This window comes from Stegostoma tigrinum, chromosome 2 (assembly GCF_030684315.1).
Source record: "Stegostoma tigrinum isolate sSteTig4 chromosome 2, sSteTig4.hap1, whole genome shotgun sequence".
NCBI classification, from domain to species: Eukaryota; Metazoa; Chordata; class Chondrichthyes; order Orectolobiformes; family Stegostomatidae; genus Stegostoma; species Stegostoma tigrinum.
The window spans coordinates 46,991,703-47,003,999 of record NC_081355.1 but is presented as its reverse complement, the minus strand read 5'-3'; the positions used below and the strand labels follow the sequence as shown (position 1 = coordinate 47,003,999).

The following is a 12,297-nucleotide window of genomic DNA, read 5'->3' as shown; positions in this document are numbered from 1 at the left end:
TCATCTGTTTTAAATAGGTGATCACTCACTCTAAGATTATATCCTCTGATCCTAGACTGCCCCACAACATTAAACAGTTTCTCCACATTTACCTTATCAGGCCTCCTAAGAAACTTCTATGTTTCAATAAGGTCCAAAGATTCTGAAATATTTACGATCGTGTTCTGCTTGCATGAGCAAGAGAATTTCAAATAGACTTTGTTGATGCTTTCAAATGGTTCACTTTCGCAGAACTCTTGTACTCATCCGGCACAAATATGATTTTAGAGATGAGTTACTAGTATTAGTGCATTGATGGTGGTGGGATACTGTACTTGCTGATTGCGATACACACTTAGGAGGCTCCCATTTTCTCCAAGTGGAACTTATCTTAACTCTTGTTATTTTATAGTTGAGATAATAGTTAAATGTTATGTACTGTTACATGTTTGTCATTTGCATCCTATGGGTTTTATGTCACCATTTACAGATAGCATTGAGATTGTGTTGTGGGCTCATCTGCAGTGTAACTCATGTTGGAAATGATAATGGTGATGATTGATTGTTTAATTTTGGAAAACTTGCGTAATTTCTCCTTTCATAAAAGCAAAATACTGTTGATGCTAAAATAAAAACTGAAAATGCCGGAAATTTCAGCGAGCTGGGCAGCATCTGTCAAAGGAGAAGGAAAATTAAAGTTTCAAGTTAATAAACTTTGATTTCTTTTATTTTTTGCCACCAGCAAGTTAGCTTCACAGAATACATTTGACTTTTTGTCCACTCTCTTCCTCTGACTCATTGATTAACACCAACTGGAGTTTATGACAAATCACCATTAGACCTTCAATAACACATGTTGCGTATACAATTACTATTTACCAATTCAACAATCAATGCTCTGCGTATGATGGACCTGGTAGTAAAATTAGATTTACTATCTTGATTGGAACAAGTTTGTTAAGTAGCTGATTTTCGATGCTGAAGAATTTTTATATTATGCTCCAGGTTGTCACGTGAACTCTGAAGCTCATGTTTCAAATTCTGTTTGAAATTTGCAATTACAAAGGAAATGTCTCTGTTCTCTTACTGTGAAAGTGTATTTTATAACTATCTTCGTACTGATAATAAAAATGAAAGATTAGGGCGTGATGTAGCCACTTTCATACATCATGCAGTTTACAATATAGTTGAAGTAATCTACTTTATCCTAAAGGAGTACATCTTGGTGTTAGTAGTATTAACAGTGAGTTGCGGACTCTTAGTTAATAAAATGTGAGGCTGGATGAACACAGCAGGCCAAGCAGCATCTCAGGAGCACAAAAGCTGACGTTTCGGGCCTAGACCCTTAATCAGAGAGGGGGTTGGGGAGAGGGAGCTGGAATAAATAGGGAGAGAGGGGGAGGCGGACCGAAGATGGAGAGTAAAGAAGATAGGTGGAGAGAGTATAGGTGGGGAGGTAGGGAGGGGATAGGTCAGTCCAGGGAAGACGGACAGGTCAAGGAGGTGGGATGAGGTTAGTAGGTAGCTGGGGGTGCGGCTTGGTGTGGGAGGAAGGGATGGGTGAGAGGAAGAACTGGTTAGGGAGGCAGAGACAGGTTGGACTGGTTTTGGGATGCTGACTCTTAGTGTTGCCTTGTGCATCCCTCCCTTGGTTTTCTGCAATATTTGTATCACTGGTCTAGGCAGTGCACTCTGGAATTTTCTCTCTCAGCCTCTTTGCTTCTCCACTTCCTGCTCATACTTGAGATTCCTCCTGACAACAGAAACTTCATTTTACGCTGCTAACTTAATTGTTATTACTGCAGGTGCTGGGTTGGATTCGGAATGGAGAATCTATGCTAAACGCAGGTCTCATCACTGCTAGCTCACTTCAGGAAGCTGAACAACTACAGCGTGAGCATGAGCAATTCCAGCATGCTATTGAGGTAAAACAGTTTCTATCAATAATGTCCAGTTTCTGCACTGAAGACCTTAAATGTGTTTTAGAGCAACTCTGATACTTCTGTGGTCTTATGTCATGTTTTCAAACATTTTTCACATACAATTAAAGATTATCTATTTCTCAGAGTGTTAGCTCAGTCAAGCTCCAAGAGAATGATTAAGTTTTTGAAGGTGACCTGTTACAATTAGCTGTTTTCATCTGAAGGTGCATGTGACATGAATCCCAAACATAATGCATGAGTTTGAATCTTAGAATCTTCTGTTCTCTTGGACGAGACCACATTGTACCAATAGTCTAGGATTGTAATGGGGAGAAAAAGTTTCATATTATGGTTCTAGGGAACGCTATCACTAAATAATCCACCCACATCAATCCCACTCCACCATATAAAACAGGGCTTAATGTTTCTTAGCCTCATCACAAATACAGTTTACCGCTAACACTACCTGTAGTTCAGCCATTCAAATCCCAAATTTTTATTTTACCTTTAGCCTTGACAGCTCCAATGCACTCTCCACTAGTTTCTAATCTGCCTCCATCCAAAGACTGCAGCTTAACTAAACTTTCAAGTATCTTACTTCGTGATTCTTCAGTTAGTCCTTTTCTGTAGAAAATAGAATTGTACAGCACAGGATTGGGCCCTTGGCCCATGATGTTGTGCCAAAGATGATGCCAAATTAAACTAATATATATCGTGTGATTGCCAGAAACTTTTTTGGTTCCTTTTTCATTTATCTAAGTTAAGTTTAATAATGTCAGGAGATCTCACACCCGTATTGTGCTCCTCTTGCTCAATGTAGGAGCTCAGGGACAGGACTGATGTCCCTGACTCCTTCATGTGCAGGAAGTGTGTCCAGCTGCAGCTCTTGTTAGACTGCATGACGGCTCTGGAGCTGCGGATGGACTCACTTTGGAGCATATGCAATGCTGAGGGGGTCGTGGTTAGAATGTTTAGCAAGTTGGTCACACCACAGATTAGGATTGCTGAGGGAGAAAGCGAATGGGTGACCAAAAGGCAGAGGAAGAGCAGGAAGGCAGTGCAGGTGTCCCCTGCAGTCATCTTCCTCCAAAACAGGTATTCCGTTTTGGATACTGTTGGGGGAGATGGCTCACCAGGGGAAGGCAGCAGTAGCCAAGATCATGGCACCGTGGCTGGCTGTCTTGTACAGAAGTGCGGGGAAAAAGAGTGGAAGGGCGATAGTCATTGGGGATTCAGTTGTAAGGGGAATAGATAGGCACTTCTGCGGTCGAAAATGAGACTCCTGAATGGTATGTTGCCTCCGAGGTGCACGGGTCAGGGATGTCTCCGATCGGCTGCAGAACATTCTGAAGAGGGAGGGTGAACAGCCAGTTGTCGTGGTGCATATAGGCACCAACGATATAGGCAGAAAACGGGATGAAGCCCTACGAGCAGAATTTAAGGAGTTAGAAGCCAAGTTAAAAAGTAGGACCTCAAAGGTAGTAATCTCAGGATTGTTACTAGTGCCACATACTAGTCAGTGCAGAAATGAAAGAATAGCCAGGATGGCTTGAGAGATGGTGTAGGAGGGAGGGGTTCAGAATTTTGGGACATTGGAACCGGTTCTGGGGAAGGTGGGACTATTACAAATTGGACGATCTACACCTGAGCTGGACTGGAACCAATGTCCTTGGGGGTGCTTTTTGCTAATGATGTGGGGGAGGGTGTAAACTAATGTGGCAGGGGGATGGGAACCAAATATTGGACAGAAAAGAGATAGTAACGAAAGCCTGCAGGGAATTAGATAGTGGAGTCAGTGTGACTAAAGGGATTAGTAGTCGGGGAGCAGATGATGTACGCAAAGGGACATGTGGTGTGAGGTACATTTGTTTTAATGCGAGAAGTGTAGTAGATAAGGCAGATGAGCTTAGGGCTTGGAAGTATGATGTTATTGCTATTACTGAGACTTGGTTGAGGGAAGGGCATGATTGGCAACTAGTTGTCCCAGGATATCGATGCTTCAGGCGGGATAGAGAAGGAGGTAAAAGGGGTGGAGGAGTTGCAATACTGGTCAAAGACGATATCACAGCCGTACTGAAGGAGTGCCCCATGGAGGACTCGAGCAGTGAGGCAATATGGGTAGAAATCAGAAATAGGAAGGATGCAGTAACAATGTTGGGGCTGTACTACAGGCCTCCCAACAGCGAGCGTGAGAAAGAGGTACAAATATGTAAACAGATAATGGAAAGGTGTAGGAGAAACAGGGTGGTGGTGATGGGAGATTTTAATTTTCCCAACATTGACTGGGATTCACTCAGTGTTAGCGGTCAAAATAGAGCAGAATTTGTAAGCTGTGTCCAGGAAGGTTTTCTAGAGCAGTATGTATATAGTCCAACTCAGGAAGGGGCCATACTGGACCTGGCGTTGGGGAATGAACCCGGCCAGGTGGTTGATATTACAGTAGGGGACTACTTTAGAAATAGCGACCACAATTCCGTAAGTTTTACAATTCTCATGGACAAGGATGGGAGTGGTCCTAAAGGAAGAGTTCTAAACTGGGGGAAGGCCAACTGTACCAAGATTCGGCTGGATCTGAGGAATGTAGATTGGGAGAAACTGTTTGAAGGTAAATCCACATTTGATACGTGGGAGGCTTTTAAGGAGAGGTTGATTAGCGTGCAGGAGAGACATGTTCCTGTGAAAAATGAGGAATAGAAATGGCAAGATTAGGGAACCATGGATGACAGGTGAAACTGTGAGACTAGCCAAGAAGAAAAAGGAAGCATACATGAGGTCCAGGCGACTGAAGACAAACAAAGCTTTGGAAGAATATGGGGAATGTAGAAGGAATCTGAAACGAGGGATTAAGAGGGCTAGGAGAGAACATGAGATATTGCTGGCAAACATGGTTAAGGAAAATCCCAAAGCCTTTTATTCATATATAAAGAGCAAGAGGGTAACTAGAGAAAGGATTTGCCCACTTCAGGACAAAGAAGGAAAGTTATGCACTGAGTCGGAGAAAATGGGTGACATTCTTAATGAGTACTTTGCACCGGTATTCACCAAGGAGAGGGACATGACAGATGTTGAGGTTAGGGATAGATGTTTGCTTACTCTAGGTCAAGTTGACATACAGAAGGTGGAAGTGTTGGGTATCCTAAAAGACATTAAGGTGGACAAGTCCCCAGGTCCGGATGGGATCTATCCCAGGTCGCTGAGGGAAGCGAGAGAGGAAATAGCCAGGGCCTTAACTGATATCTTTGCAGCATCCTTAGACACAGGTGAGGTTCTGGAGGAGTGGAGACTTGCTAATGTTGACCCCTTGTTTAAGAAGGGTAGCAAGGATAATCTGGGTAATTCTTGACCGGTGAACCTGACGTCAGTGATAGGGAACCTACTGGAGAAGATACTGAGGGATAGGATCTATTCCCATTTGGAAGAAAATGGGCTTATCAGTGATAGGCAACATGGTTTTGTGCAGGGAAGGTCATGTCTTACCAACTTAATAGAATTCTTTGAGGACGTGACAAAGTTGATTGATGAGGGAAAGGCGGTAGATGTCATATACATGAACTTAAGTAAGGTGTTTGATAAGGTTCCTCATGGCAGGCTGATGGAGAAAGTGAAGTCACATGGGGTCCAGGGTGTGCTAGCTAGATGGATAAAAAACTGGCTACACAACAGGAGACACAGAGTAGTAGTAGTAGGGAGTTTCTCAAACTGGAGACCTGTGACCAGTGGTGTTCCACAGGGATCTGCTGGGACCACTGTTGTTTGTGATATGTAAATAATTTGGAGAAAGGTGTAGGTGGTCTGATCAGCAAGTTTGCTGATGACACAAAGATTGGTGGGGTAGCAGATAGTGAAGGGGACTGTCAGAGATTACAGCAGAATATAGATAGACTGGAGAGTTGGGCAGATAAATGACAGATGGAGTTCAATCCGGGCAAATGCGAGGTGATGCATTTTGGAAGATCTAATTCAAGGACGAACTATATAGTAAATGGAAAAATCCTCGGGAAAAATTGATGAACAGAGAGATCTGGGTGTTCAGGCCCATTGTTCCCTGAAGGTGGCAACGCAGGTCAATAGGGTGGTCATGAAGGCATACGGCATGCTTTCCTTCATCGGACGGGGTATTGAGTACAAGAGTTGGCAGGTCATGCTACAGTTGTATAAGACTTTGGTTCGGCCACATTTAGAGTACGGTGTACAGTTCTGGTTGCCACATTACCGAAAGGATGTGGATGCTTTGGAGAGGGTACAGAGGAGGTTCACCAGGATGTTGCCTGGTATGGAGGGTGCTAGCTATGAAGAGAGGTTGAGTAGATTGGGATTATTTTCATTGGAAAGACAGAGATTGAGGGGGTACCTGATTGAGGTCTACAAAATCATGAGGGGTGTAGACAGGGTGGATAACAAGAAGCTTTTTCCCAGAGTGGGGGACTCAATTACTAGGGGTCATGAGTTCAAAGTGAGAGGAGGAAAGTTTAAGGGAGATATGCATGGGAAGTTATTTATGCAGAGAGTGGTTATTGCCTGGAACGCGTTGCCAGTGGAGGTGGTAGACGCAGACACGTTAGCGTCTTTTAAGATATATTTGGACAGGTACATGGATGGGCAGGGAGCAAATGGACACAGACCGGTAGAAAATAGATGACAGGTTTAGACAGAGGATCTTGATTGGCGCAGGCTTGGAGGGCTGAAGGGCCTGTTCTGTAATTTTCTTTGTTCTTTGTTCTTTGTTGTTTGTTTCATCCTTTCTGGCTGCCTTTGATCCATATCCCTCCATTCCTTTCATATTTCATGTGCTTATCTAAAAGTCTCTTAAATGTCCCCATCCTATCTGCCTCCTCCACCACCACCCCAACAGTGCATTCTAGACTCCTCCCACTGTATTCAAAAAAATTCCCCTTATGTCTCCTTTGAACATTCCACCTACGTTTGAGCTCTGGGGAAAAACAATTTTGACCATCAACCTTATCAATGCATCTCATAATTGTATAGACTTCTGACAAGTCTCCTCTTAGTTTCCCCCACTCCAGAGCAAACAAGCCATGTTTTTCGAGCCTCTTGTATCTCCTACCCTCTTATGCAGGGAGCAGCTGGTCAACCTCTTCACCCTTTCCAAAGCCTCCACATCCATCCTCTAACGTGGCAACCAGAATTGAACACACTACTCAAGTGTGGCCTAACCAAAGTCTAACAAAGCTGCATATCACTTCCTGACTCTTGTACTTAATTCCCCAACCAGTACAGGCAAGCATACCATAAACCACCTTTACCACCCTGTCTAATTGCGTGGCCACTGTGAGGGAGCTATGGACTTGAGCCCCATGGTCCCACTGTACGTCAGTGCTGTTCAGGGTCTTCCCATTTACTGTATATTTTTCCTTAACAGTTGATGTCCCAAAGTGCAGCACCTCACATTTACCTGATTTAAACTCTATCTGCCATTTCTTCGCTCATATCTGCAACTGATCTACATCCTGCTGTATTCTTTGACAACTTGCTACACCATCCACAACTCTACTGATCTTTGTGTAGTCTGCAAACTTACTTACACATTCATCTACCATTTTCGTTCAAGTTGTTTATGTATACCACAAACAGCAGAGGTCCCAGTACAGATCCCCGCCGAACACCACCAATCACGGACCTCCAACCTGAAAAATGCCTTTTCTTTATTACCCTCTGGCCATCTATGGGCAAGCCAGTTCTGAATCCACGTGGCCAAGTCACCATGGATCCCATGCGTAGTAATCTTCTGGATGAGCCTACCATGAGGGTCCTTGTCAAAAGCTATAATAAAATCCATGTAAACAACATGCACTGTCCTACCCTCACCTTTGAATTTTTTGAGGAGGTGACAATCACCGTAGTAAGATGTGACCTGCTGTATACAATGCCGTGCTGATTGTTCCTAATTAGACTGTGCTTTTCCAAATGCATGTAAACCCAAACTCTAAGAATTCTTTGCAGTAGCTTTCCAACTGTCAATGTGAGACTGACCGTCCAGTTTCCTGGATTATCCCTATTTCCCTTTGTGAACAGAGGAGCAACATTAGCTGCTCGCAAATCCTCCTGGACCTTTCCAGTCACAAGTGAACATACAAAGAGCTTGAAGGCCGCAGCAATTTCCTCTCTTGCCTCTCTCCGTAACCTGGGGTAGATACCATTGGGCCCACTGGGCACTGTGCTAGCTTAATGCTGTTCAAAAAGATCCAACACTACTACTACCTTACTATCAAAATGCCCTTGCATTGTAGCATGCTCCACACAAATCTCACAGTCCTCCATATCCTTCCCCTGGGAAAACATTGATGCAGAGTACTCATTTAGGATCTCACCCATAATGCCTGCCTCCAAGCACTAGTTACCTGCTTAATCCTTGAGTGTTCCTACTTTCTCCCTAGTTCTCCTCTCTCTTTTAATGTAGAGATAGAATGCCTTGGGATTCTCTTTAACACTACTTGCCAAGGTCATTTCATGTCCCTTTCTTGCTCTCCTAATTCCCTGCTTGAGTTCTTTCCTGCTTTCTTTACATTCCTCACAAATCCTGTTCTATTTTAGCTTCCTAAACCTTACATGTGCTTCCGTTTCCCTTTTGACTAAGCTCACAACTTTTCTCAGCCACCGGGGTGCCTTACCTTGCTATCCTTGTCCTTCCTCCTTTCCGGAACATGCTGGTCTTGAACTCTCATCAGGTCTTTAAACATCTCCCACATGTCAAATGTTGACTTATCCAATAACAGATCTTTCCAATTAAGACTCCCTAGCTCCTGCCCAATTCTGATGTAATTTGCCCTCCCCTAATTTAGTACCTTGCCACAAGGTTCTGACTTATCCTTATTCATAGATATCTTAAAACTTAGAGTTGTAATTACTTTCAAAAATGCTGTCCCACTGAAAGGTCAGTCCCCTAGCCAGACTCATGTGCCAATACACTGTACAAGGTCCATTGTGGCCCCTTCCTTAGTTGGACTATCCACATACTGTTTCCAGAATCCCCCTCGAATGTATTTAACAAATTATGTCCTGTCTAAGTCTCTTGTTATAAGATAGTCCGAGTCAATATAGGGGATGTCAAATTCACCCATTGTGACAACTCTTTTTATTGCATCTTTCCATAATCTGCCTACACATTTCTTCCTCAGTGTCTTGGTGGCTGTTGGGAAGGACTTATAATAAAATCCTGTCGGTGATGGCACCTGTTTTATTTTTGAGGTCTACCCATATTGGTTCAGTGGATCACCCCTCCAGTATCTCCTCTCGTAGTGCAGAGATAACATTCTCTCTGCTTAGTAATGGTGCTCCTTCACCTATTTTGCCTTCCTCTCTATCCCATCTAAAACAATGAAACCCTGGAACATTGAGTAGCCATTCCCGTCCTTCTCTCTAACAAGTCTTTGTAATGGCCACAACATCATATCTCATGTACCGATCCAGGCTGTAAGCTCATCTGCCTTACCTATAATACTCCTTGTATTGAAATAAATATACTTAAGTCCATTAGTACCATTGTGTTCATTTACCAATCTCTGCCTGACCTTGTTTTCTGTTTTACTGGTCTTAACATCTATTTTCCTCTCAATCCCTTCATTTGCTAATGTCGTGCTCTGGTTCCCAGCCCCCGCCACTCTAGGTAGAACCCTCCTGAGTAGCACTACCGATCCTCCCTGCAAGGATATTGGTTCCCCTCCAGTTTAGGTGCAACCCTGCCCCTCTTTTACAAGGAGACCCCTGGCCCGAAAGAGGCCCCAGTGATCCAAGAACCTGAAACGCTGTCCCCTGCTCTAGCTCCTTAGCCACACATTCATCTGTCCTATCTTCCTATTCCGTGCCTCACCAGCAATGTGGCACTGACAGTAACCCAGAAATTGTATCCCTCGAGATCCTGCCTTTCAGCCTCTTTCTTAACACTCTGTACTCACTCCACAGAACCTCCTCCCTCTCTCTCCCTATCTTGTTGGTATCAATGTGCACAACAACCTCTGACTGCTCCCCCTCGCCCTTAAATATTTTGTTCAACTGCTCGGATGCATCTTTGACCCTGGCACCAGGGAGGCGACACACCATCCTGAAGTCTCGAATGTGATTACAGAAATGCCTATTTGTGCCCATAATTAGCATATCTCCTACCACAGTTGTTCGCTTGGATCTTGCCTGATTCTGCTGTACAGCAGAACCAGTTGTGGTGCCTTAAGCCTCGCTGCTGCTGTTATACTCCACTGAGAGGTTATGCCCCTATAAAATTATCCAAAATGGTATACCTATTAGAGGGGGCAATAGTCACAGGAGACTCCTGTACTAGCTCCTGCCTCTCCTGGTAGTCACCCATCTACTTTTGAACTTATGACACCTCACTGGAACGAGTGTCTGTCAGACTCTGACCTGTTATGCTTATCAGTATGTCCAACTGCTATTCGAACTGAAAGACGCAGTCTGTGAGTGGCTCCAGCCAGTCATAGTTCCTGCAGGCATAGTCCTGATGGACACTAGAGTGCTTCCTGATCTCCCACATCTGGCAGGAGGAGCCCATCTCTACCCCTTTACACTAAGAAAGATAAAAGAATCTTAGCCTGCCTTTCCCTTGCTGACCTTACTCACTGACACCTAGTATTCATCTAAGCCCGCACTTATAACAACTGAGATGCAGTAACTGGTTGCGTAAATTACAATGCAATCTTTACAAACAGACTAAATACCCAGCAGGATACAACAAACAGCCTGTCTTAATTTCTCCGTCTCCTCTTTGTATTTTTGATTAATGAAGAATGGAAACACGACAGTAATGCAATGTTTGGGGCTTACCGTTCTTGACATTGGGTTCTTCCTCACCCTGCTGATCAAATGTGGTGACTGAGCTAACTTCTTCCAGAATGCTTGTCAGCCAAGTCTCTCCGCTGCCCTCTACTGGATTTTTAAAAATTCACTGAAGTTAGCCTCCAGCTCACCACATCTCGAATTTGAATTTTTGTTCTTGTTACAAATGACATATCCTCTTTGTACCTCTATAACGTTCCAAACCCTCATTCTGTTGTTCGATGTCTTGGAGATCCCTTTTCCCTATGTTTCACCTTCAGTGACTGTACTTTCAATTACCTGTGTCCCAGTGTTTGAATTTCCCCCAACCTCTTTATTGCATGACCCTCCTCTTCCCTTTTGAGTTTCTTCACAATGACCCTGTCTTTGATCCTTCATCTCTCTTTCATCTTTGTTTCTTTATTTTGGCACATGATTTTCCCCAGTAGCTCTCTGAAACTGTTTTAAGGACCTGAAAGATAGCCTGAGTGTGCATGGTGATGTTAGTGAGTTGCAGAAAAGAGAATTATGTTTGAAGATGTGTCTGGCATTGCAAGAATTGTTCAATTCACGTAGTAATTTGTCTGAGGCCCATTATGTAGCTGTTTTGCAGTGAATTATATATTATAAGTAAGTGCTGCGAGCTTGTTTGGAGATAAACAAGACAATGCGCCATAGCACTTTAATAAGTGACTGATGTAATTGTTGTATAAACTTTTTATTGGATTTATTTAATTAATTGCAAAATTTCCAAATAAAGAGAAATTGTAGGGTCCACTTTGGCCTCCTTGTATAAAATGCAATTTGGCAGCTGAGAGAGAAGCTGAAAAATCTTACTGGCCATTTTAAAATGCTGATCTGAGAATGCATGATTTTAATTCGAGCTGCTCAGGGTTTTGGTCTCCTTCCTTACTGTGAGAAAGTACATGATTATGGGATTAGCAATACTTAGGCAACCATGCGGCATTATGGGGCAAAGCATTGCATTAGAACCTGGCTGTGCTGTGAAATGAGTGCTGCAAGTAGGCAATTATAAAAGCTTCCACATTTGTAACTAACTCAAAAGAGTTCAATACCAGGAGGAAATGTTGCTGCTTTTGACCAGGTAAATGGAGATCTGCCGATCCCTATTCATTCCTCAGTGGAATGAATTCATTTACAGATTCATATTTCTGAAGGTCTTTTACTCATTATTATCATATAATTTCACTCCTGATGCTATAGTGCTGAAAACTGAAGAAATGCATTGGCTGTATAATAGGAATAGTCGCATACTTGGAACACATAGCAGGCTATTCAGTGCAACTGGTCTATACTGCTGATTATGATCACATATTTCACTTACTGTATTTCAGGCTATCCTTTCAGTGAATGCTGACTTTCCTTCCTCCGTGTTTATCCAGATTCCCTTGAAATCCATCTGCGCTGTTCAGACCAACTACTCTGCAGTTTTAAATTCCATATTCTAATAATTCCAGGTCCAAATGATCAAAAAGAGGATATGTAGAGAAATACAAATACTCTGTTTTAACTCAGATATACAGGTGTTGATAATGGAAAAGGAAATATGTATATTTTGCGCAATGAAGTCATTTGAATTCATGTAGTTGCT

The 12,297-nt window shown here is 43.1% G+C and overlaps 1 protein-coding gene across 5 annotated transcripts in view; it reads left to right on the top strand.

Moving 5' to 3' along the window:
* Positions 1–12,297, top strand: part of LOC125461125 (triple functional domain protein-like) — a 636,773-nt gene that overhangs the window by 254,899 nt on the left and 369,577 nt on the right. For all 5 annotated transcript variants that reach the window (XR_007249410.2, XM_048549570.2, XM_048549543.2 and 2 more), the window contains one exon: positions 1,785–1,904. Coding sequence is in view for 4 of the 5 variants with exons in the window: in XM_048549570.2 (XP_048405527.1) it covers positions 1,785–1,904 (120 nt within the window). In the remaining variant the exon portion in view is untranslated. The remainder of the gene's footprint in view (positions 1–1,784; positions 1,905–12,297) is intronic.